The 26,584-nt window shown below is 50.0% G+C and overlaps 1 protein-coding gene across 1 annotated transcript in view; it reads left to right on the top strand.

Moving 5' to 3' along the window:
* Positions 1–679: 679 nt before the first annotated feature.
* Positions 680–26,584, top strand: part of LOC103284615 (cadherin-1) — a 97,325-nt gene continuing 71,420 nt past the window's right edge. Inside the window, exons 1-2 of the mRNA XM_054709948.1 lie at positions 680–816; positions 1,674–1,788. Of these exons, the coding sequence (XP_054565923.1) occupies positions 757–816; positions 1,674–1,788 (175 nt within the window). The 5' untranslated portion in view covers positions 680–756. The remainder of the gene's footprint in view (positions 817–1,673; positions 1,789–26,584) is intronic.

Raw genomic sequence — 26,584 nt, 5'->3', positions numbered from 1 at the left:
TTGCGTGATCTCCATTTAAAAAAATATATATTTTTATTCATGTCAGAGAGGAAGGGAGAGAGAGATAGAAACATTAATGGTGAGAATCACTGATTGATTGGCTGCCTCCTGCAAGGCCCCCCCCCCCCCCCGCAACTGGGGGCAGCCCTTGTTGTTGCTATTATCATCACTCGTATCTACAGAGCTATTATGGTGCAGGAAATATTGGTCTCCTTAATTGTATGGCAACCTCACAACACAGGGAGGCATTTGTGATGATTATTCCCATTTGGAAGGTGAAGAAGCTGAGGTGTGGAACTCCGCCCGGTGAACTGAGTTGCAGACAAGAGCCGGCGGAGACCTGCAGTTAAAAGGACGGAACTAGATGAAGGGTGAAGCCCAGGTGTCAGTGAGTCACCCACTGCGGAGCCGGCTTCCAACTTGGTGGTAATAGGAATCCTGCACCCAACCCTCACTCTGCCAGCCGCGGTCCAGCGGGGCACCAGGTCAGCGCGAGGCAGGGGGCGGGGCGGGGTCGGGGGCGGGCCGGCCTCCCGGGGCCAGCGGAGGAAGCTGGGGCCGCGCCGGCCGCTCATTGGCTGCGGGCGGCAGGTGCAACCTCAGCCAATCAGTGGTGCCGAGGGCGGGGCCTCCCCTGCTCACCTGGCGGCTGCGGCGCTGCCCTACTCAGTGGCGCTGGGAGCCTCGGAGCACCTGCGAGTTCCTGGAAGTTCTGCCCGACTCTAGTCCGGCCGTACCGACCCGCACCGGCCCGCCATGGGCCCTCCGTGCCGCAGCCTCTCCACGCCCCTGCTGCTGCTGCTGCTGCTGCTGCAGGTACGCCGGGCCCCCTGGCTTTCCGGGGACGCCTTCCGGGCCCATCCTCCGCGCCCCGGCTCCCAGTCCCTCCGTCTCTCGTCGTCCCTCCCGCTCTCCTGTCGTCCCCGCTCCCTCTTCTTCCAAGAAAGTTTGGGTCCAGAGGCCCGGAGCGGCCTAAGCCGGCGGCGCCCTGGACTCGGCGGAGCGGGAGCGGGAGCGGGTGAGAGCGAGCGCGGCTTTGCCCGCCGCCCCTGGTCCCCGCGGTGGGCGCGCCTCGGTGCAGGCTCTGGGGGCTCGGGTTTGGCTGCGGAATGGGCGAGGGGCGGAGGGGGGCGTGCAGCCGAGTGGGGGTTGGATATGGAAAGGGGGAGCCCCGGTGCGAGTGCAGGGGAGCCGGGAGTAGTGGGGCGGCCCCCGAGGTAACGCAAGAGGAATCGATAGAAATAAAGGCACCTGCCGGGTGGAGAAAGGGAAGTTAATAGGTATGGGGCGACCCCGGGGTGAGAAAGTGGGGTCAAAAGTTGTTAGAGCGCCCAGGGTCCGAGGAGCTAGACCAGGCATGGGAGCGTCCCCGGCGGGAGGCCAGTGGAGTTGGGGAGTCCAGGTGCCTCCAGGGGAACTGAAGGAGCCGGAAGGGAAGGGGGGCCGGGTCGGGAGGAGGTGACCCAGCAGCCCCTCTCCCGGGCGTTCCTGGGGGCTCGGCGGCCTCGGGGCTCGGAGTGAATTCGGCGCGGCTGCCTGCCCGGGGGCAGCGGTGGGTCCCTCCCACAGTCCCGGCGCTGCGAGCCGGGGAGGGGTGGCGCTGTGGGGTTTCGGTGTAGGCTGGAGGGGACCCCCCCAAGTCACCCCGGTTCCATCCTTTTCGCCCACCGCAGGTCTCATCGCGGCTCTGCCAGGAGCCGGAGCCCTGTCGCCCCGGCTTTGGCGCCGAGAGCTACACGTTCCCGGTGCCCCGGCGGCACTTGGAGAGAGGCCGGGTCCTGGGCCGAGGTGAGCTCCGCGGGCCGGCGGCGGGGCCTGGGGAGGGTCCGAGACGTTGCGCCCCCACGTTCGGGGGCTGGACTGGGCAGTCCCCTTCTTCCTTGGCGCAGAGGACACGCCTTTGGAATGTGCACAAATGTGGGGGTCCGAGCTTCGGTCTCACGGAGCTCTGTGGTGGGGGGGCTACCCTGGCGAGTTATGTTACAGGAGGGGCACCGGTTAGAGGCCTTCCGTGTGGCTCCTGTCGTCCTGACCCCTTCGGAGACAGTCTGTCATTTCCTACCGCACAAATCTAATGTGTGGGCAGGGCGGGAGGGGCGTGGGAGTTCCCCGTCCACAGATGAGCAACGGAAGGCTCAGCGGGCGGGGCCCACTGGCCCAGGGTGGGAACTGGAACTCGCACCTCGCTCCCAGGCCGCGTTCTGCACCCTCTCAGATGGCTGGGGAGCCCTCTCAGTTGTTAAGCTGTGGCTTTTGCTCTCAGAAATGAAAACATTTGGACACAGGTGCTAGTCCTCCTCCCCCCTCCCCCTCCCCCCCAGGAGTAATGTCTTTTTCTTTTTCTTTTTCTTTTCTGGGCTTTATCATCGCTGAGATAATCAGAATTCTAGAGCTTGCTTTGTTTCATTCCACTGTTGCCCTGGGGCGAAAACAAGGGAAGGTTGGTTTCTCTTCTGGTTTCACCGATTCCCAGATGCGTTTTTTTTTTTTCTTCCCAAACCACTTTCTCCTCCCGCTGGATTTTAGTTGATTGGGCGAGTTATCATAACAATAAAAAAAAAAAAAACAACACACTTTTTGAAACCAGAAATCACCCACAATCCCCTGAGGGAATTGATTGCTTATTCTTCTAATCTTTGGCCACGTGAAACATCTACAGCTATCACCCTGTTGTTTGAAAAAAAAATTTTTTTTTGAACTTTGGAATTTGTGCCAATTGTAGGCGGCATTTGCGGCATTTTTACCCTCCCCCTCTTACGGAGAAACTGAAGCTCGATTGATTAAAATGTGTTTGCTTTTCTGAGGCGTGTGTGTGCGGTGTGTGGCGCGTTCTCTGGGGTCAGGCAGGAAGTGTTTGCCCGATTTTTGCCCTGGGTCCGTCTTACTTGGCCAGTCCCTGCTTGAGGTTCTGCCCCACCCTGTGCTAGGCACCTGGGAGTGAACTGAGATAGAGGGATATTCTAGCCCTGCCCTCCGTACTGCCTGCTCCAGCAGGTTGCTAAGAATGTCCCAGAACCCACTTAGAGGGCACCGGTGCCTGGAATGTTTGATGGGTATCAGTGGGCAGGGAGGATTGGCTTCTGGAAGGAGTCAGCATTGACCCAGCCTTGAGGAAGGGCTCAGGGATTAGAAGCAGGTGTGTGTACATATGGGGTGTCCCAACACAAGTGCTGGTCACTGTGATTTCCTGAATCAAGACATCTGGTAGCACCAAGGGTGGGATTTGTTTTTATCCCTCTGGTGTTTGACCACAATAATACTATTATTACGGCCCTAACCGGTTTGGCTCAGTGGATAGAGCGTTGGCCTGCGGACTGAAGGGTCCCAGGTTCAATTCCGGACAAGGGCATGTGTCTTGGTTGCGGGCACATCCCCAGTGGGGGGTGTGCAGGAGGCAGCTGATCGATGTTTCTAACTCTCTATCCCTCTCCCTTCCTCCCTGTAAAAAAACAATAAAATATATATTAAAAATACTATTATTACGTATTAATAATAATTATTAATAACAACACCTATTAGTTGCTTTTAACTGGACGGTGGGGCAAGTGCTTCACATATTTTTACCTCCTTTAATCTTCCCAAGAGCCTTATGAGGGTGGGCACCAGGGTTCTTCCTGTTTGGCAGATGAGAAAACGGAAGCGTAAAGCAATGCAGTTGTCTGCTCAGGGTTTCCCAGCTGGTCTTTCTCCCGCTCTCCCCTTCTCTTCTCTGTAATCTCAACAAGGAAAGAGGGTGCTCGGGAGTCAGTGTCCACTGTGAAGTGGGCTTCATCCTCCCTGGGTGCCTGGGAGAGCAGAGGTGTTGACAGGGCCGACCCTAGAGGAGGTGGTGGTGATGGAGACAGCTCAGCCCCGGTGGGAGGGGTCAGACCCGGTGGGAGGTGGAGGGGCCTGCAGCTGGTGGTCTTGCTGGGCGAGGCGGTCTCCACCAGCTGCTTGTGTGGCTGGTTTCAGGTCCCCACTCAACAGATTTCTTGACATTTCACTTCGGGGGGGGGGGGGCTTTTTGGACTATGGGGTCCTTTCCTATCAATCCAGTGTGGAATCACCCCAGGACAGAAGTGCCCTTGTGATAAACCACACGTGGGACCTCAGGGAACTGGCTTTGTGATGTAAAAAGGCTGGCAGGGGTGGGGGGGATGGGGGTAGGGGGAGGGTTTAGGGAGGTGGCCTCCCTCTCTCAGGACAGTGTAGAAAATGGAGGGATGTCACATTACACCAGGTTTAAACCTTGGCCCCAGGGAGAGTCTGCATACAATCTCCCTCAAGGTTCCACGGGCATCCCTCACCCCCAGTCCAGCCTCAGACCCCAGGTTAGAAGCCTGGGTGGAGTTTCATGGCTCCTGCGTTTTAATTCTTTGAAAGCAGCGCAGTCCAGAGCCCACCGGCTCCGTGGAGAGTTTGCTGCCTGGGAGCTTGAAAACTGGAACCTGTCGCTTTTTGTCCACCCGTGACCATAGAGTGTCACAAGTAGGATTTGGCTAAACTCGGGGGGGCTTTGGGGCATTTTTGTGCCCCATGAGATCCTTGTATTTGTTCTATTGGTTTCTCTCCAGGTTCTAGAATGGAGAATGTTTTAAAAACAAAGACCAACCCCCCCAAAACAAACAAACAAACAAACAAAAAAAACAACCCCAGCTGTAAATGGGTTCTTTAGTTTCTGATTATCTTCCCTTTTCTGAGCACAAATGGATTTCGGATCTCACTCTGCTTTGAGTGACGGGAGGTGGCGGGGAGGAAGGCGGCTGGGCTTCAAACCCAGGATTTCCGTGCTTTTGCTTCCTCTGCCACCTGGCCTTGGGCAGACAAGGCTTGTGCTTTGGGCCTGAGCTCTGGCTGCGTGATGGATTGACCTCCTCACCGGCACCCACCTGTGCGGATTCAGTACACCCATTTCCTCCTCTCCCTGAAAGACGTGCTGAAAGGTGGTGGGAACCTTACGCTGGCCCCCTAATTAAATGGGCTTTAACAAAACAGAGAGAAACCTGCTTTGGAATGATCTTACATCATCAGATCCCCACTCCCCCACCTCTCAAACTCCTCAACATCACTTCCCAGAGTACGGCACTCACACCTGTGGGCACTCACACCTGTGACCGAGCTCACGGGGATCGGGGAGGAGACTAATGGCTCCTGCTCCTGCTCCTGCCCTTGCCTTTGCCTCTCACTAGGAGCAGAGGCCTGAGGTCCTGGGCCCTGCAAGGCCATTTAAGGAAGGCTGGCTGCTGCGCCTGCCCTCCCTCTCTGCCAGGTGGCTATGGAAATCCCTGTTTGCTCTCCGGGGCTTTTTATTGAGCCAGCCTTTTCTTCCGAAATGCTCACCTTGGTGTCTGTTACGCATTCCCTTCCAAGTGTAGCCCCAGATAAGCCAGACGCTGAAGCGATCAGCTCTCCCATCTCCCAGAAGCTGCCAAAACCCGAAAGTCCCCGGGAGGCACCACACAATCCAGACTTCTGGGTTTCCACTCTGCCTCAACTTCCATCTCCTCTCCGGGCTCGGGGCTTTCAGGGAGATGGAGGAAATCAGTATGGCTGGGCAGGGTGGCCCTGTAAGTACCTGAAAGGTCCGGGTTTGAATTTCAGCTGTTAGCTGTGTGACCTTGGGTAAATCCATTTACTTCGGCGAGCCTCAGTTTCCCCATGTGTAACATGGGAGGCTGGCCGTGAGAATTGAGCGTTCGTATTCACTCAGTCGTTGAGTCAACCCGTGACTGTTGAGTGCCAGCACTGGGCTAGGCCCTGGGATCACAGTAATGAATAAAGCAGATGTGCACTGAACATAAAGGCAAGTGGGACAAATGTAAAGAGATAAGGGGGGGAAAAAAAAGGAGATAAGGAGTCGTGAAATGGTGGCTCATATTTCTTAGGGACGGAGTAGGCAGTCAAATACATTTTGAATAAATGAATAAACGAGTGAATAAATACTGACCACTCCTCAGGCCTTGTCTTATCCTTTTCCTCTTAAACTCCGTGGCCTCGGGCCAGCCCTCGCCGGCGATTGTAATTGGGCAGGGAAGAGCTGGGGCTGTGGCTCTCCAAGCTTTGTGGTAAGTGTGTCCCTGGGATGCAGTGTACTGAGTGCTTCCCTCTGAAAGCTCCGGAGGGCAGAGAAAGGAGACCTCAGCTTCGGAAATGGGAGGGCAGTTAGTCATTTTTAAGTGTTTTTCATCTTTGGTCAATTAAAAAGAAATAGGTGGTGGCCTTTCTCCCTCGCTCTAATTCGTTTCCCATTTATAAAGCGCAGCTTATGCTTGGCAGGGCTTTAGGTCCCTCCTCTTTCTGCGCTCTTCCTCTTCCCTCTCCTTCCTCTTCATCTCCCTCCAGTCCTCCTCTTCCCCGCAAGGCCCTGCCTGCACCCTCCCAACATTTGGAGGGTCCTGGAGTCAGACTGCCTAGATTGCAGTCCAGGTAATGCCCCTTGCCAGCCGAGGGACATTGGACAAGGGCTTTCTAAGCCTCTGTTTTCCCATCTGTAAAATGGGCAGAATAGTATCCAAGCCATAGGGTGTGTCAAGTGCTTGATGAATATTAAGTAATAAAGCCCCCCCCCCCCCCCCCCCCCCCCGGAGTATTTAGTGCTTTCTGTTTGAGACACTCCCTCCCGTGTTTTACCTTCAGTTCAAACCTCTCCCTGGGCTCCCTCCTGCCCAGCAAACCAGCCAAACCAGTTTCCTCAGTCTCTCTCTGCTTCTGTGTTAAAGCAAACACCACTCTGCAAACAGTGACTAGACCAAAGTGCCCTTTGCTAGGAAAGGAAACGCTGGTATTGCTTGCCACTGTGCCGTGCGCTTGGGGTGGGCTGAAGCGGGTTTGCCTGTTGACCTGCTCATGAATATTGTTTAGAATCGCCGTGGGAGGAGTGGGGCCAGGAGCAAGCGGGGGTGGGGAAGTCAGGATGACGTTAGACGTTTCAGTTTCTGCTTGGTTTGTAAAAGTATTTCATAATCCACATGCTCAGGGATACCAGTCTGTTTTCCCATTGCTATGAATGCTCTGCCCCAGCCCCTGAGACCCTGGTTTGCCCACACGGCTAAGCATCGAATCACCTGGAGCACTTCAAAAACACAGATTTGCCCTCCTGCTAATTCACTGAGCTACCGTCCCACTTAGTTCCTCACAGGTAATCGATTTTATTGGTGTTTTGTGTATCTTTTTTCAGGGTTTCCTTATGGGAACACAAAAGGAGTAATTTCTTGATGCAAAAAAAGTAAATTTATTTATTTATTTATTTAATATATTTTTATTGATTTCAGAGAGGAAGGGACAGGGAGAGAGGGATAGAAACACCAATAATGAGAGAATCACTGATCGGCTGCCTTCTGCACGCCTCCCACTGGGGATCGAGCCCACAACTGGGCATGTGCCCTTGACTGGAATCGAACTCGGGACCCTTCAGTCCACAGGCCGATGCTCTATCCACTGAGCCCAACCAGCCAGAACAAAAAAAGTAAATTTAATAATAATCTTTTTATGTAAAGAGGGTGGGGTTCTGGACATGGCACTGGACAACTCCAGCCGCTAGGTCACACATGTTTGAGTAAATACCTGGTGCCAGGCAGGGTGTGGGCATCTGGTTGTCAGCCTGAGGCCAGGGATCCAAGGGCACCGCGGATCAGGCTGCGGCCAGGCTGGCCGTTCTGCCGTGCTGGGGGAGGAGAGCTCTGTGGGTGCCAGTGGAGCAGCTGGGATGGGACGGGGGGGACCTGAAGAAGCAGCAGCCAGTGCCCAGACTTCAGCCCCAGCCCCTGCCTGCAGGACATTCCAGAACATCTCTGAGAGAAAGTGTCCAGGGGTAGGTAATTCCAGTACACTCTCAGAATTCCGTGGGGTGGGGACACGTTCAGCGGGTGCAAGGAGTGGTTTTACCTGCTAGGCTTTGAAGAGTGAGAGTGCGTCTACATCAGCCAGACAGAGAAGGGGAAAGAGCTCTCCAGGAAGAGGAAGTGGGGTGCCCAGAGGTGTGGCAGGGCATAGTGGAGTCAGGCTGGCTCTGTGCCTTCTGGAACAGGGAGGGTGCGTATAGGAGGAGAGGGTCCCCGGATGAGGCTGCCTAGCCCGGCCAGGGTTAGGCCTGGACCTCAGTCTACAGGTAAGAGAGGATGTTCTCTTTCTGTTCTTTTAGTAGGCAGATCATGCATTTGATTAAAAGGTGAAATAGTCTTGTCCTGGCCAGTGTGGCTCAGTTGGTTGGGCCCCATGCACCTCAAGGTTGTAGCTCAATCCCCAGTTGAGGGCTGGGAGCATGGGGGAGGCGGCCAATCAATGTTTCACTCTTTCTCTCTCTCTAAAAATCAATGAAATATATACTTTTTAAGGGAAAAAGTCTCCTTTCCACCTCATTCCACTCTTTACCCAGTTCTTCCCCTCGGCACAGATAATCAGTTAGTTCATAGATAACTGCTTTTATTGGTCTCTTGTGTATATTTTTCAGAGTTTCCTTATGGGAATACAAAAAAGGTCATTTCTTTATGTAAATATAAATTTAATAACAATCTTTTTATCCAAAGAGTAGCATAGGGATAATACTGTTCCATACCTTCTTTTTTAAAAAATTTAATATATTTCTATTGATTTCAGAGGGGAAGGGAGAAGGAGAGAGAGATAGAAACATCAATGATGAGAGAGAACCATTGATCAGCTGCCTCCTGCACACCCCACACTGGGGATTGAGTCTGCAACCTGGGCATGTGCCCTTGACCGGAATCGAACCTGGGACCCTTCAGTCCGCAGGCCGACGCTCTATCCACCGAGCCAAACCGGCTAGGGCCATACCTTCTTTTTTGCCCAACAGTATAGTTGTGTGTTCTCTCTATATATCTCGATCTTCCACATACTTTTACTTTTGATACAGCTGCGTGGCATGGATGTGCCATAGTCTTATTTAACCTGCCCCTGATCGACACTGGGATAGACTATGGGTTGTGTCTTTTTGTTCAGAAAACAGCACCCCAGGGAATAACGTAGCATCTATATCCTTTTGCACACATCCTGGTGAATGCAGAAGATAAATTGCCACAGACGGGCCTGCCGGGTCAGGGCACGTGCCTTTCTAACTTGGCCAGATAGTGCCCTTCCAAGGACTGTATCAGTTGCTGCCCTGCCGGCATCTAGAGACAACCTGTTTCCCACTGTCCCCGCGGGGGCTTTTAAGCAAAGGTACTGGGAGCCTGTCTGCCTGAAGTCCAGATAGTTTTGATTTGAGGAAAGACTTTAAAATTCCAGCAGCTAAATGGCTCTAAGCAAGAGGCTTTAATTCTAGCAGCTTCTACTTTGCACTCATACTGGGAATAGACAAGAAAGAGGAACACGTTGGGGAAGGAGAGAGTTTTTGGTTAGGAGAGTGGTGAGTGAGTGAGGACCCAGAAGTAGGTGGTGTTATCAAAGAAGTGTTTGGGAATTTCAGGTCTGGAGCTTGGAAGAATGCTAGTCACCAGTTTAAATATGAATTTGGGTACGAAAATGGTGTTTTTCCTTAATCAAACTGGAGTGTAAAATGATAGAAGGGCTATACTGACAGTATGTATTTGGGGTGGCCAACAAGTAAAAATAGAACTATTTCTACCCAATATGAGGCATGGGTCCTGCAAAGGGCCTTGAAGACTTGATGGTTTAGCTAAGCCTCACAGTGACTTAAGTCAGGAACTGTCATTACTCCCTGCTCTGGAAGAGGAAACAGGCTCAGAGAGGTTGGACAGCTTGCCTGAGGTCACCCAGCTGGGTAGTGGCAGAGTTGAGGCTACAGTCCTGGGCTTTTTTTTTTTTTTAAGATTTATTGATATTGAGAGAGAGAGAGAGAGAGAGAGAGAGAGAGAGAGAGAGAGAGAGAGAGAGAGAGGACATGGATGTGAGAGCTTATATAAATCGGCTGCTTCCTGCATGCCCCCTACTGGAGATCGAGCCTGAAACCTAGGCATGTGCCCTGACCAGGAATTGAACCAGCAACCTTTCAGTGCATAGGATGACATGACATTCAACCAACCGAGTCACAATGGCCAAGGCAACAGCCCTGGACTTTTATCTTTCATAACCTGTGCTCTCATCTGTGCCCCTCAGTGCCTTTTGACAACCAGCATCTCCCGTGGAACCTAATTCACTTTTCTAAGGCAGCAATTTTCAACTAGTGTGCCACAAGAATTTTTAAGACAGGCAATACCTGAGTAGTCAGGGGTCTGACCTTTTCCTTTGGATTGTCAAATAAAAAAATGACAGCCAGGCTGGTGTGGCTCAGTGGTTGAACATCGACTTATGAACCAAGAGGTCATGGTTCGATTACTGGTCAGGGCATGGGCACACGCCTCGGTTTCTGGGCTCGATCCCCAGTGCAGTGTGGGGTGTGCAGGAGGCAGCCTATCAATGATTCTCATTATTGATGTTTCTATCTCTCCCTCTCTGAAATCAATAAAAATATTTTTTTAAAAAGAAACATTAAAAAAAAATGACAGCAGTCAACAATAGCTGTCCAGTGTGAATGAATCAAAATTATACCTTTTTTTCATATTGCCAAAAAATGTTTTTTGCGAGCTACAGATATTAGCAATTAGTTTATGTGTGCCAGGAGATGGGAAAGGTTGAAAATCACTGTTCTAAGGGAAAAGGATTCCCTCCTGATACCTTTGCATCTCACCAATTTTAATTGTGATGCTGGAATTCAGTCTCTTTTGTCTTTGAAGTACCTCTTTTGTCTTTCGATTTTGGGCAATTTTCAGCCTCTTTCCCTTTTTTAAAAAAGAATTTTTTTAAATTTATTGATTTGAGAGAGAGAGAGAGAGGGAAAGAAACATCCTGTCGATGCATTCATTGGTTACTTCTTGTTTTGTGCCCTGACCTGGGATCAAGCCTGCAACCTTGGCTATCTGGACGAAGTTCTAACCGATTGAGCTATCTGGTCAGGGCAGAGCCTCTTTCCCTTTTGACTTGCATCTCCAAGGAAATGCTCGGTGAACAGCACTTATTTTCCCTTCTGTCTGTCTTTTCAACTTTCTGAGTCCCTGAGAATGCGATTACTGTGGCATTCAAGATCGGAGGGTGGGAAGAAAACTGCCCTAAACAAGCTCACGTCCCACCTAGGGTTTTCTCAGGGTGCGGAAGCCGGGCAGCGGCCTGGGTGTGGCTCTCTCCCCGGAAAGAGGGAGAACACGCCCACATCCCAGTGAGCTCTGATGTTACTTCTAGGACCGAGTGGGGCCTGCCTGGAAGGGTTGAACCTGTTCCCCAAGAGCAAAATCATAAAAGGTAGCCAGCACAGGACTCCTTGGGATAATTGGCCAAGGCCTAGATAATAATTACTGGGCTTTGTAATTAGGAGAGCTTGTAACAAGCCGAAAGCCTTTCAGTTAGGTGATACCGGGGCAAGGTGAAGTCTATAAGAACACCTGTTTCTGTGGTTTGGCATTCAAACGCGCTGATATACCTTGTCTGTTCCCAGAAGAATTTTCCCAAAAGAAGTTTGAGAGGGTCCTCACTTAGATGATTGCAACGGCCTCCTTTCTGGTCTCTCTGCTCCCCCCTTCACTTACCCCAACACAGTCTTTTCTCTGCCCAGCAGAGTTAGAAAATATCGATCTCACTCAAACTCTGCCAGTAGTTCCCATTTCACACAGACGGAAAGTCAAAGTCCTTTCTGTGTCTTACCAGGTCCCCATGATCTGCCCCTAATCACCTCTCGGTCTCTCGCCCTCTTTGCTTCCTGATTGAACCTAAGCAGCACACCAGACACACGTCTACCTCAGGCTCACTCCTTACCGTCCTCGAGTCTTTGCTCCTATGTCAGCCTCTCAGGAAGGCCTTTCTCGAACCCCCTATTTGAGGTAGTGACCTCTTCCTCCGAAACCCTTCTTTTCCCTTTTTTGTTTTATTTCCTTTCGCAGCACTTTTCGCCATCTAACATCCTATGTATTTACTTACTTCTGCCCATTGTCTCCTTGCACCAGAACATAAGCTCCAAGAGGCCTGGGATTTTTGTCTTACTTAGTTCACAGGCTGTATTGTGTCTAGAATAGTGCATGGCACATAATAGGTACTCAGTAGTGTTTGGTGAATGAAAGAATGAATCTGGTTTCAGAATATATATATATATCTTTTGCTTTTAGAAGCTATTCCACTATGCTTTTAAAAATAAAAAAAAAAATTGAGATAGCCCTGGCTGGTTTGGCTCAGTGGATAGAGTGTCAGACTGCGGACTGAAGGGTCCCGGGTTCAATTCTGGTCAAGGGCACATGCCCGGGTTGCGGGCTTGATCCCCAATTGGGGGCGTGCAGGAAGTGGCTGATCAATGATTCTCATCATTGATGTTTCTTTCTCTCTCTCCCTCACCCTTCCTCTCTGAAATCAATAAAAATATACTTTAAAAAATTGCGATATCATTGACATATAACAGTTTCAGGTGTAATTGTGCCTTTTGTTTTAAAGAAAAGAGGCAACTTTTTCAGTACGAACCACAGAGAGAAACAAAGAGGAGGGGCTGTTCTCAGGGCATGTGTCTCTGCTTGGCACTCCCGAGTTTCTCTGCGCCCTGCACACACCCCTGATGTAACCTTACCTAATTGTCTTGTCACAAAACAGCTTGCAGTCTGCAGTCTAAAGGTCAGACGAGCCATTTCTGCCTTGGTGTAAGGAAGCACCAGATCAAAATCTAAACAGCGATCTGAGCCCGCCAGGGCCATCTGTCTGGTTTCCTATTGTCTGCGTAACACCTTCCTTGAGCAAGGCTCCCAGATACACCCAACACCTCCTCCTGGTGTCTGCAGTATCCGCAGGCCCATTAATTGTTCAAGACCCGGTGTCCATTCTTCTAGTCCTTGGCAATGAAAAGGAGCCTGGAAGGAACTTGTGGAGAGATGTGAAAAGCGCAAAGACAGTAATTTAAGGCTAACTCAATCAGCTCATGGCCACGATAAAAATCTCACAGCTCTGAAATCCATCTGATCGATCAATCAATATTCATTGAGAGTGTATTATAGGGCAGTATTTTATAAATCTTGATGTAAGCAACATCACCCTGCTTTCAGGAAGGTAACTAACTGCCTAATGGGCAGAATTGCCAGATTTAACAGATTAAAAATACAGGACAGCCTGACCAGCATGGCTTAGTGGTTGAGCGTCGATGGTTCAATTCCCGGCCAAGGCACATGCCCAGGTTACCGGCTCGATCCCCCATGTGGAGTGTGCAGGAGGCAGCCAATCAGTGATTCTTTCCCATCATTGATGTATCTATTTCTCTCTCCCTCTCCCTTCCTCTCTAAAATTAAATATATATATATACACACACACACACACACACACACACACACATATATATGTAAATACAGGACAGCCAGTTACATTTGAATTTTAGGTAAACAAGGACTAATTTCTTTAGTATCAGTATGCCCCATGCAACATTTGAGAGATACTTACTAAAAAAAAACAAAAATTGTTGTTTCATACTCGATTCTTTTTTTTTTTTAATATATTTTATTGATTTTTTACAGAGGAAGGGAGAGGGATAGAAAGCTAGAAACATTGATGAGAGAGAAACATCGACCAGCTGCCTCCTGCACACCCCCTACCGGGGATGTGCCCGCAACCAAGGTACATGCCCTTGACCGGAATCAAACCTGGGACCTTTCAGTCTGCAGACCAACGCTCTATCCACTGAGCCAAACCGGTTTCAGCGCATACTCCATTCTTTTTAAAACATTTATATTTTATTGATTTTTTACAGAGAGGAAGGGAGAGGGATAGAAAGTTAGAAACATCGACGAGAGAGAAACATCGTTCAGCTGCCTCCTGCACACCTCCCACTGGGGATGTGCCCGCAACCAAGGTACATGCCCTTGACCGGAATCGAACCTGGAACCCTTCAGTCCGCAGGCCGACACTATCCACTGAGCCAAACCGGTTAGGGCCATACTCGATTCTTATCACAAGCAATGGTGTATTGACTAGTCCTTCCCATGCACTTACTATGTTTCCAATAAGACATGCTGTCTCTCTCCCTGAAACCTCACAACAGCCAGTGAGAAGTGACATTTGTTGGCCCTGAGAGGCTGAGTAAGATACGGGTGGGTCATGGAGACAGGAAGTGGGAAAGACCGGCTGCTTGTTCTGGTGGCTGTTGGACTCCAAACCTGTGCTCTTTACAGCCAGTGTGTGAGCGCCAGGCGAAGGGGATGGATAATTCCTGCTCCGAAGGTCTCGGAGGGAGAGGAGTCCTTCTGGAGACAGAGGCAGTCATCTGTGCATTCACTGCACAATTTTATGTTGAGTGCCTGCCGGCACTGGCTCTGTGCTAGGCAGCGGGGATATAATGGAATGAAAGAGACACAGTCCCGCCCTTGTGGACTTCCCTTCTAGTCGGAGGAGATAGGAGGCAGACAGATGGCGATCTATGGAAGGAAAAACAGCAGAGATAGCAGGAAGGGTGTGCTGGTGGGGAGAGATTTGCGGGAGTCATCACTAAGAAGAATGACATCTGTGAAAAGACCTGAAGAAGTGAGGTGCTCCATAGATGTTGGGATTGGACTGTGTTTTGAAGGAGTTGGACTGTCCACATTCTTTCACTCCCGATTGCTGCCGTTTAAAAAGACTCTTCTCTGAGCAGGCATTTTTCTAGAGGAATGACCCTGAGGCCTAATTGTCCCCACGTCTCCTTTAAAGGCTATGCCGTTCAAACCAGGATCTAATCCTCTTTCCTAGCTACTCACGCATTGGCGTGTTGCCCAAGAGGAATATGGTTCTAGTCTAGTTTTCTTAACTTCCTCATGACAGAAGGATGAAATTGTCCAATAAACAGGCATCATGACTTCTTGGGCATGATTTCTTTTGGGGGGGGGGGTGGGGTGAGGTGGGGGGAGGTACATGTATATTGGTGTCATAGGAACCCGCTAGTTAGAATACAGTCTTGATTGAGTAAGAAGATTTTCAAAGACTGCAAACTTCCTCCCCCACAAATTCTTCATCACCATTGTGTGGGTGTGTTTGAAAAGGGAAGGAGAGATGACCAGCTGGAGCTTGTGGGAAGCGTGGTGGCTTTCCTATTGAAAACGTCACCCACTGAGTCAGCGGAGGGACATTGGTTGGCAGGTGGAGGGAGGCTCTGAATCACCGACATTGAGAGCCTGATCCTGTTAGGCTATCGGTATCGGAGGCTGAATCAGCTGTGACATCACCCTCTCACAGTCGCAGGGCAGGTACTCTCGGTGCCATTCTTACTCATAAATCCCGGGAGATCCTGGCCCTCGATCCCTTCATCCCTTCACCAGCAAGAAGCCCGGGGTTTCTGCAGAGATGACTGAGTCCAGCAGTTGCTTGGTGAAGTTCCCGTGTCCGGTTTTCATTACCGCCCCAACCCCTGGGCTTGCAGTCATGACTAAACTTTCTGGAGAAATTGGGCTTGGTGGGTGAACTGCCTTCACCCTTTGCCCTTCTTACGTCTGCGTTTATGAAGAAACGCTCTTCCGTGCCCTGCAGACGGGGGTTTCGGAGCTTGTCATCTGCGTCTTCGATTTGGAAACGTCCCCTGTGAACTGTGCTGATTTTTCTTTGGACTTTGGAGTCAGTGACGATTTCCCTCTCGCTTTTCCCCTCTCCTCTCCGCTAATCCTCTCACTTGAACCACGGGCACACGGAAGACTTGGGGAGGCTGCTCACCCTAGGAAACTGCACTTCACTTCCCAGGTGTGAGGCCTGACTCCTGGTTTCAGCGGAGATTGGATGTCAGGGTTGTGACTCTAATCCTCAGCACTTATTTCTCTTCTAACCTGTGAAACAAAGGAAGCCGCTTTCCCCGGGCCTCCCTGGGAGAGGGAAGATGAATGGGGAGGGCTGCGAGGAGAGGCGTGATCGGGTGGCTTCAGATCCCGTCTCGCTCTTGTTTGCCACGTGACCTCGGGCAGGTTATGTAACCTTTCCGTGCCTCAGTCCCCTCACCTGTAACACCATCGTTCCTACCTCGCAGGGTTGAGATGAGGACTCGGCGAGTTCACGTGTATAAAGTGCGCGCAGTGCCGGGCACAGAGCAAACACCCTGAAGCATTGAGTTTTCCCGATGAGACCTTTCTGCTTTAGAACTGTATCAGGAGGTGAAAAAGACGCTAACGGCCAAAGGGGCCCGAGGGAATAAGGATGAGGAAGGGGTTACACCCCCTTGTCTGTTTGCTCCTTGCCTTCCCCGAGTCTAAGACATTCCTCTTGACCCAACACCCACTGTGCAGACTGTTTGCTGCCAGTCAGGTGGACCATCAAGAAGCCACTCTGCTAATTTATAGTCACGCCTATTTGGTTCAGTCATCCTATGAACTTGATTCCAGTGTTATCTCCATTTTACAGAGGAGTAAACTGAGACTCAGAGAGAGTTCATGACTTGTCTAAGGCCACAAAGCTAGGACATGGCAGGCAGAGGTTAGAACCCCGCTCCACTGACCCCAAAGCTTATGCCACCACCTGTGTACCTGTACCTACCTGGCGAATGCTTCTCTGTGAACTCTCAGGTTCCTTGTTATAACCATTAGAAAAATCATATATTTATATTCCCAGTTATTCCCAGTGTTTCTTGAATTAGATATATATAGATACTTATTCCCCCTCCCCTAACTTAACTAAAAAAGTAGCATATTATACACAGTGTTCTTGTTTACTTGAAATATCTTGGAGAGTGTCCTCATTTTTAACAAATGTATAGTATTCCCTTGTAGCCCTATATTGATTGATGGATACTGGCTGTGTCTGGGCTTTGACTATGAGAGCAATGTCAGGAGCATTTTAGATGCCGTGTGCAGGAGCGCCTGCAATGCGGAGGTCTCTGGCCTCTGGATTTTTACCGATTGCAGGGGACAGGTTCCTTGCTGGACCAGTCTGGGCATTGGAGAGGGACTAGGTGTTTAGGGTTTTCTGATGATAAACAGGGTCCTCATTAGTATGGAGCCAGGGGCAACTTCTCACACCAACGCTGATGAGTTGATTCTTGCAGGGGTCCCTGCCCAGCCTCCCACGTGCCCATCAATAGTCCTATAATGCTGTGCTTCCCCCAGGTCCCAGGATCCTTAAGCCGCCCCGGTGGGGAGTTTTGTGGATGACTGACTACCCCAGCCTTTGCTGCTGGCCTTTTGAGAAAGCGGAGAACTAGTTAATCTGCTTTCAAATACTTGCAAAGGCCATATCCTCCATGTGGCCCACGGAGAATAGAATAAGAGGAAATTCGGAGAATAGAATAAGAGGAAATGCGGCAGAATTGCAGCAGGAGGGGCTGGGGAAGACTTCTGTGATTGGCTGGTAGCACTGGAACCGCCTGTTGCAAATACAGCTCCTGTTCCAGTTGTGCACCGAGATCCCCTGTGGTCGCACCGGGTCATCTTGCTTGTCCCCCCCTCAATCCCTTGCCACGGGAGCTCTGTTCCAGACAGAATTCCAGGGTCTCTGTAACCTTCACGGACTGTCGCCCTAGGAAGATGTGGAATGGTTCAGCATTAATCTCACAGAGAAAGAGTATGTTTTAAAAAATCCGTTTATTGGGAGCAAAGTTAGGAAGGAGTCTTAACCGAGTCATGTAGCTTCTCAGTTTGTACATGAATTTGGCCGTTTCAGTGCTGTTAGGTGACTGGACCAGAGTCACACAGCTGACAGGAGTCAGAATTAGAATAATAATAACATGGTTGTTAAGCAGGAATCATCATGTTCATTGCACTGTCCGTTGATTGAGTCCTCAACTATTCCCGTAGGATTTCATTTTAAAATCCCTGCCCTAACCGGTTTGACTCAAGGGTCCCAGATTCGATTCCGGTCAAGGGCATGTACCTTGGTTGTGGGCACACACCCAGTAGGGAGTGTGCAGGAGGCAGCTGATCAATGTTTCTCTCTCATCAATGTTTCTAACTCTCTATCCCTCTCCCTTCCTCTCTGTAAAAAATCAGTAAAATGTATTTTAAATAAATAAATAAATAAATAAATAAAATCCCTGCACCAACACTTGGGGGTCGGTACTGTGACAGTTCCATTTTCAAACAATAAAACAAAGGGTCACACGGCTGGTGGCCTGGGAAGGGAAAAGGGAGTCTCCCAGCCTGGCGGGCTTTTACCCCTCCCTGTGCTCAGCAGCTCCGTTTCTGGGAACATCTGCATTCTAGGCTCTTCACTTTTGGCCCAGAGAGGAACCTCAAGGTCCACCCGAAGTCCTTTACTGCTTCCAGCCTTTGGGTAGATGAAGCTTTAAGATCCCTTTGGCTCCTTTGAAAGCCCAGAATAAAAGGGGTGTTACTGGCCCCCGTGAATGGTGAAGTGTATCCAGAGTTGAGTTTTGCAAGCCATTTCAGAGTTTCATTGGCTCCTTTAATTGTTATTATTATTTTCTTTTCTAAGCTACTACTTAAAGTTTCTTCCTAGTCACTTTGGGATGGGGATGCGGGGTGGGGTGGAGGGTAAACCAGTTAACTCTATGAATGCCACAGCTTGCTTGACCTCCCTACCACGCTTCATGGGAGGGAAAAAAAAATTATATAATATTTTTTTTTTTTAATTCATAATAGCAGTGATGGATTGGGGTTATGTTGAAGAAGGAGGGACGGGACGAGTTTGGCTGGTGTGGCTCAGTTGCTTGAGCGTTGTCCCATGCACTGAGGCTGCTGGTTCGATTCCAGGTCAGGGTACATGCCGGGTTTCAGACTTGATCCCCAGTAATGAGTGTGGAGGAGACAGCCGGTCGAGGTTTCTCTCTCATCAGTGTTTCTATCTCTCTCTCCCTCTCCCTTCCTCTCTCTCTCAAATTAATAAAAACATATTTAAAAAAAGAAGGGGGTGCATCAGAGATACACACTGCCATGTTTACAGATGGAAGGCTACGTGTCCGGGTGGGTAAGGAACTGGCGGTATAAATGCCGTGAGATCGCCATGAGCTCAGGGTTGTGGGAGCTGGATATGTGTGGTCCATTATCCTACTCTCTCTACTTTTGATTATGTTCGAAACTCTTCATTATAAAGTTTAAACAGGTTTTGCAAGGAAAACCTGAATAATGATCTCTAATAGAAAATTCAAACACCTTCCCCTTCTCGGTGGCTGACGTTAGCAATTTGGTGTGTGTCCTCCCGGACCCCTTTCTAAGCATTCACAGAGCATGCGTGCCCATATCTGTGGGGTTTGAAAAAAAAAATTGGGGTGTTGCAGAAATGGAAATATGAATTGTTCTACAAAGTGGAACCATCTCCCTTATAATATGGAAAATTTTGCACGTCAATCCTGGAACTTTGTCCCCCTCCATTCTCTATAACCTGAGGAAGGTGTTTTTAATAACATAGAAGGCAAATGAATTAGTTCCCCTTAGCCTGGTGTTTGAGTGCCTACTGTGTGCTCGCGTCAGTCATGAGGCTCCTCCTGTCCCGAGGGCTTTGGAGATCTGTCCGGGAGCTTTGGAAACGCAGAGACACCGAGCTATCAGACAATGGGCGCATTCAGAATCCAGGTGGGGTTAGACCTGTGTGGGCTGGAGCAGCTGCCGAAGCTCCTGCAGAGGTGTTGGGTGGCCTGTGAGCAGGAAGGGGGAAGGGGTGGGAAGGGAGGGGCCTCCCATGCAGATTGGGGGGGGGGGGTTAGGAACATGACAAGGAATGTTTGGATGGTGACTAGTAGCTCAGGTGAAACTCAGCTTTCTGCCCTGGAGCCACACCAGGAGGGTGAGGGGCTGTGAGGAGACTCTCCTTAGCCCTCCCGCCTGGCCTCTGAGGCTGGCAGGGTCACAGCAGGACAGTAATGTGGCTGCCTGGCAGGGTGGGGCCCTGTTGGCAGAGACCCTGGCAAGCTGGGAGAACAGGAGCAGCAGGTTCTCCCTCTGCCTGCCCTGGGGCCAGGGGACCCAGTCCGTCCCAGGCTGGAGCAGTCTGGAGTCGGCCACAGAGAACGGGAAGTGCCCCTCAGAGGCCAGCGTGGTCTGGCCTGATTCATCAGAACCAGGGCCGCCCACCTGGGCCACTGCCACCCCAAGTGCTTATCAGACTCTCCTCCTCCATCCCCAGCCTTGCTCCCAGGTGCCCTCTCAGCCACTGGCAGCAGCACCCATCTGTCCACCCCTTTGTCCATCATTCACGCACTTGTTCACTCATTCAGTCAGTAATGATTGAGAGCTGTTATGTGCCAAGCACTGTTGTGGGATGGGGGATACCGCAGAGAACAGACCTATGAATCTCCTCCCGTGTGGAGTTTGCATTCTAGTGTGTTGGTGGGAACAGGCAACCAACATAATAAATATGTAAGACATTTAGGGTATTGCGTGGCAACACATGTTTAGGAAAAATAAATCTGAGTGAGGAATTACTGAGAAGCCCTGGGGTGGTCAAGAGGGCCTCACTGAAGGGGGCCATTGAAGCAAGGATCCGAGGGAAGTGAAGGATCGGGTGAAGGGGGATCTAGATGAGGGAACAGCAAGGACAGAGGCCCTGAGGCAGAGCGGAAGAGCAAGGAGGCCAGGGTGCGTGGACTTGAGTGACCAAGGCGCAGGGGACGATAGAAGGGCAGAGGGGGATGGCCCAGTGCAGAGGGCTTTGTAAGGACTTTAACTCCTGGCTCCTCTCTCCCGTTCAGTCCAGATCCACCCACTACTTCCGGCCAGTTAGCTGTCTCCTCCCTGCCTCCATTCCAGGCAGTGGAATACTCAATAGGTAGTTGTTTGGGCGGGGCTCTTCCAAGGGCAGGGTCCGGCTGGTGGTTAATAGCTTGGACCCTGGACCCCGACTGCTCAGGTTCTAGAGCTGAGCACAGAGGCCCAGGGCCTCTCTCAAGCTTCTGATTCACTTGGTTCAAGGTGAGGCCCATGGAGTCACATTTCTTATGATGATGCTGTTTCATCCCCAGAGCAGCCAGGCTCTCTGTCTACTCCACTAGCACACTTTCCTGTGTTCCCTGCATAGCTAATTCACCTCTCCTGGCCAGCTCCATTGATGCTTCCTCCAGGAAGCCTTCCTTGATTTTCCACCCCTAGCCTAGGTCAGGACATCCCTCTTCTCCGCCCACCTCCACCTGCCCATGGCTATTTGCTTCCCAAAGATAAATCAGTTGTAAAAAGCAGCTTAACTTGCCCTAACCGATTTGGCTCAGTGGATAGAGCGTCGGTCTGCAGACTCAAGGGTCCCAAGTTTGATTCCCGTCAAGGGCATGTACCTTGGTTGCCGGTATATCTCCAGTAGTGGGTGTGCAGGAGGCAGCTGGTTGATGTTTCTCTCTCATCAATGTTTCTAACTCTCTCCCTCTCCTTTCCTCTCTGTAAAATATCAATCATATATATATATATATATATATATATATATATATATGGCAGCTTAATTTAAAGCATTTGATTCCTCTGCTTCTTAACATTGAAGGGAAATTGTGGTGATAGCCACTACTTTTTTGTGTTTAGCATCAGCAAGGACCTGAGCCCCAAACTTCAACTCACTCTTCAGCCTATTGAGCCTACCCCGTGCCAAGCATTCAGACAGACCCTCAGAAGTGAGGACCCCCACCCCCGTGTGGAATTTCTGTTCTAGAAGGGGGAGGGACAACAAACAGAATAAGTAGAATGTGAGAAGGTGGTTGCCAGAGGAAAAAGTCCGAGTAAAACGGTGGCATGGGGGCTGCACCTGTAATCCCGCGATTGCCATAATCCTTTGTCTCCCAGGCCCAGTCCCGGGTACAGATGACAGATTGAGATTGAGAAAGGGGAACGGCTGGCATTTCCGGAGAAGGGGATGGGCAAACGCTGAGGGCAGAGGGAAGTGGAAGCGGGTTGTGGGACCTAGAAGTGAGGGAGGGAAGTAAATACTCACAGGGGTGGAGGGGGGTAATCACATGCCCTCACCCTACTCCTTGGAATGTGCGCCCAGAAAGCTCTGCCATTTGAAATGCTGATCAGTTCATTAGCAATTGTTATGGGCCTTCAGCTCTTGTAAGGTTTTAACCCTGTCATTCTGGGAAATAGTTCTCAATCTCTAAGATGCTTCAAAACCACCTGTGTAACTCATAAAAAATGCAGACTCCTGGGCCCCTTCCCCTCAGACGTAAATCTGGGTGGGGTCCGGGAATCTGCATTTTAAACAAGTCCACTGGGCTCGAAGGGGAGGGCTTGGGATTGCCCTTTCAAGAAAAGCTGGACCATAGCATCCCATCCCAAACCTGAGTGTGGGTTACCCGGACACCTTAAAAGTGCAGGCTTTGAGGGGCCTCCCCTCTAGAGGTTCAGAGTCACGAGGCCTGTGGGGGGAGTGGGAGTTGTTTTAAACACACTCCCCCGGTGATTCTTGATTGGACTTGGGGGTGGAGTGGGGGTAAACGTATGAATGCACCCAAAGCTATAGACAAGATGAATGTGTGTGCATGCACTTGTGCAAGGCTTTTTTTGGGTTCAGAGGATCTACAACTTTCATCAGACTTTGAGGCGTCCGAGCCCCCGCCCCCTCATCCCCCCCCAACAAAGCTTGGTTCTGTGCAAAAGGATTGGTTCCCGAAGTCTGGGAAACAACCTCAGGGTCTGTCAGTTCGGAAGGGAAGGGAAGTTGAGGGCTGCAAACTCCTCAAGATATGTGACAAAATGGCTGAAACGCTGGTTGAAGGAAGAGTTCCAGTGTATTTGGAGACAAGAGCTTGGATGGCTAAAGGGGCTTATTCTTCCCTCCCTCCCTCCCTCCCTCCCTCTCATTCATCCACCCATCATTCATTCTTTCGTTCAGATAGTCTTTAGGCACCTGCTGCATTCAAGACCCTCAGCCATCCAGGCTGCTCGAGGCGGGAGGGCAACCCAGATAATTCAAACTAGTGGATGATTTGGCAAGCTAACTGACTTGGTTTTGGTCCGAGATGTGGTTTATGAGTCTGCAAACACAATTCCCTAATTTATGAGTTGCCCAGCCCAACATTAAGATGTGTGGCCAAGCCCTACTGCTGTTCTGGAGAAGCCAGCATGAAACTCAAACAGCATGGAGATAAGGCAGCTGCCGTTACAGTTTTAGGTTGGGCCAGGTAAGAATTTTAGGGACTTCCCTTGCTGTGAACAGGGAGTAAAGTTGCTTTTCTCTCTGTGTGTGTTTTTTTGGGGAGGAGGGGAGGGAGGGAAGATTTGGTTTATGATTAATCCATCTAGAATTTGATAACAGATCCAGTGAGTGTGTAAGGCATTTCAGAAATTTGAAATTTGATTCTGATGCACTCCTGAAATTTTAGAGAAGGAAATTAATCATAAATCTGGGGAGTTTGCCAGTTATTACTAGGTATGCCTTAAGGCAGGTGATTTATCTCTTTTTAAAAAAAATAGTTTATTAATTTTTTAGAGAGAGGAAGGGAGAAGAGAGAAACATCAACGTGAGAGCGTCACTTTGATTGGCTGCCTCCTGTACACCCACTACCAGGGATCAAACCTCAACCTGGGCCTGTGCCCTGACCGGGAATCTAACCATCAACCCTTGGATGCCCAACCAACTGAGCCACATGGGCCAGGGCTCCTTTTTTAAATTCTCACTTGAGGATATGTTTTTTTATTGATTATTTTTAGAGAGAGAGAAAGAGAGGGAGGGAGGGAGGGAGAGAGAGAGAAGAGAGAGAGAGAGAGAGAGAAACATCAATATGGGAGAGAAATATCCACCAGTTGCTTCCCATAATAACCCTGACCGGATCAAACCCACAACCTTTTAAGTATTTCTGCATATCGTGACTTTCAGATATTTAACACTTTTACAGATATATTTTTCCTCTCATAGGAAAGTTCCCTGTTGCAATTGGATCTGTTTTCTACCTGGATCTGTCTTGTGCCTGTTCTCAGTGAATCCTCCTCAATATAAGTCTCAAATAATTAATGGCCATTATCAAGAACCTCCTTCAGTTATTGACATGCACACTTGGTTTTACATATGTGAGCTTATTTAGTTTTCACACCAACCTTATTATAGTTATTTCCATTTTATAGATGGGGAGACTGAGGCCCAGGGAGGGCTACATAGTGGCAGGGCAAGCATTTAGCGTGTGCATCTAATTGCTGGGATACACAGCATCTTTCCTTGAGATCACCGAGTCAAGTTGTCCAAGCACTTGGGGTCCAGTACTGGATTTCTTTCGAGGGCATCCTGTCTTCCTGTTAACTATTTTTCCGCTGTAAAACCGGATTAGTCGTATCTATCTCATAAGATTATTGGGGAAATTAAATGAGATGAACAATACAGAAGGTCAGGCATGCACTGGGCACTCAGATCGTAGCAGTAATTACCCTTCCCGATAACTGTAAAATACACTAGCCATTATTGTTAACACTATATCAGTGATACAGCTCTTACTATGTGCCGGGCATTGCCCCGAACATTTGCATCTATATATATAAAAGCCAAGCGACCGGAACGACAGAATGACTGGAACGCTCACAACGGCAGCCCCAACTGCCTGTGGCCCCTCCCCCTGGTTGGCCTGGCCCTGATTAGCCCCCATCGGGGCAGGCGGCTGGACCCTACCCATGCCTGAATTTGTGCACCGGGCCTCTAGTAGTAACATAAAATTCCACCAATCCTCTGTGGGAGTAGTAGGTTCTAGACCCCATTTTCAGATGAGGAAATGGAGGCCCAGAGAGGTTCATAGAGCTTAGGGCCCACCATGACATGAGGATCTGCCACTTAGATCTTAAGGGCATTTTATCCTCTTGGTGATAGAATCTGATGAACTAGATCATTCCTACTCCATTGTCGACAGTGATGTTCCAGTAACAGGATGATCAGAATCCTCCAGAGACGGGCATTCTCTTTCCCATGGTGCCAAGGACATTCCTTTTTCATGGTTTCCTTAAGCACCTCTTGTCTCTGTTGGTCTGTTTCTTCACTTTGTTCATCCCCACCTCATTCCAATGAAGGACTTGAAGGTGTGGGCTACTGAGACACATAATATCTGTATGTCCGATGGAGATAGGGAAATGGGCAAAGGAAAATGTAAGGCTAAAGGATGAGGACAGGAGGAGGGCTGAGGAGCCAAATGCTCACCACAGCGCCTGGTTCCCTGCTACAAGCAGACCACAAATGTGACTGAGCTTCCTACCAGTCAAAACAAAGAGCTCATTTGCATGATGGGGATTCTGTATGTTAAGCATAAATCAGTGCTTCAGCGGGGAACTCAGCTGTTCCAGAGCGTTCTTACCCGTCTGGCAACGCCTCTTATACCTCAGACTTACCATTTGTACTTCCCTTTATTATAAAACTAATACATGTTTGTTATGGGGAAAACATTAGGAAATGTAGACAGCTAAGAAGAGGAAAAGAGATTTAAATTGTGCATAATATCACTACCTAGATATCAGCATGGGGAAACATTTTGGCGTACATTCTCCTAGAAGTAAGGTGTCTATGACTACAGGGTGTAATATAATGTAAATGCATATGGTAGCAATAACATGTACCCGGGATTTTACTAATGCATCTCGTTCCCCAGCACTCTGCTGCCTCAGGGCCACTGTGCGGGCTGTTCCCTGAGCCTGGGACACATCTCCCGCAGGTATCCTCATGGCTCTCCTCCTTAACCCCATCCAGGCGGCTGCTCCAATTTCACTCTCATCCGAGTCCGCCTGTGCAACAGCACACACCTGCACCTGTCACTGTACCCCCTTACCCTGTGTTTATTTTCATGGTCCTTAAGTATGTATGTATGTATGTATGTATGTATGTATGTATAGTTCAGAACCATGATCTCGCTATGCTTTACCTACGTAATATCTGCAGGCTGCTTCCTGATTTCTTCAAGGAGGCCTTTTGTGCACCTGCCTTTTTTCAGGTGATAGTCCCTCTTGGATACCTTCCCTCCCAGTCAGTTTTGTGACCTGTCTTGGCCACTATTATGCTTTTTTCCACCTTTGCCTGAGAGTCATAGTTGCAGAGTTGGAAGGGCTCTTGGAGCCACGTGGTCCAACCCTTTCTCTGGCCTAGAGAGTCAGCCTTCCTACCCCTGGTGTGTGCTCCTGGGAGCTCTGTCTCCCATCCTAACCATGTCACCTTCCTGACTCAAGCCTGCTTCCCAAGGACACCACCCCTGGCCAGCCCCCCTCAGACACAAACTTCCCCTGGGACTGAAAGGACCTCAGAGGTAAGGACTTGGGTCTCCTTTCTGTCCCACCCGACACTAAGGAGGACCTCAAGGGATATTAATGGATGGATGAAAAGCTCCACACCCACCTCCAGGTGGGGATCATGTTTATTTAGGGCCTGGCACATACCAGGCACTGGTCCAGGTACCAGGCGGTACTGCCGAGAGGGAGACACACCAGGCCTGTGCCTTCAGGGAACTTGAGTTCTAGTGTCTGTGTAGACATTACCGTGTAAATAGGATTTCAGGGAGTGGTACATTTTATGAAAGAAATGGGGAGGGGAGAACGGGTGGGGAAGAGGCCTACTCTAGCTAAGGATGGGTCAGGCAAGTGGTTAGGGGAGGTGTGCATTGTGTGGAGAGCTGGGAAGGAGGATGCTGCGAAAGGAAACGGAGAAACCTAAGCAGAGGAAACAGCAAGGGCCAAGGACCTGAGGCAGGAAAGGCGCAGTGCCGGGGGAGGAAGAGTGGCCAGGAGCCAGGTGGGCAGGGGTGGAGAGCGGGTAGGAGGAGACGTTGGAGGGGTAGGCCGAGGCCAGATCT

This window comes from Eptesicus fuscus, chromosome 21 (genome assembly GCF_027574615.1).
Source record: "Eptesicus fuscus isolate TK198812 chromosome 21, DD_ASM_mEF_20220401, whole genome shotgun sequence".
NCBI classification, from domain to species: Eukaryota; Metazoa; Chordata; class Mammalia; order Chiroptera; family Vespertilionidae; genus Eptesicus; species Eptesicus fuscus.
Note: the sequence above shows the minus strand (reverse complement) of the source record. Positions and strands in the feature narration are given on the sequence as shown.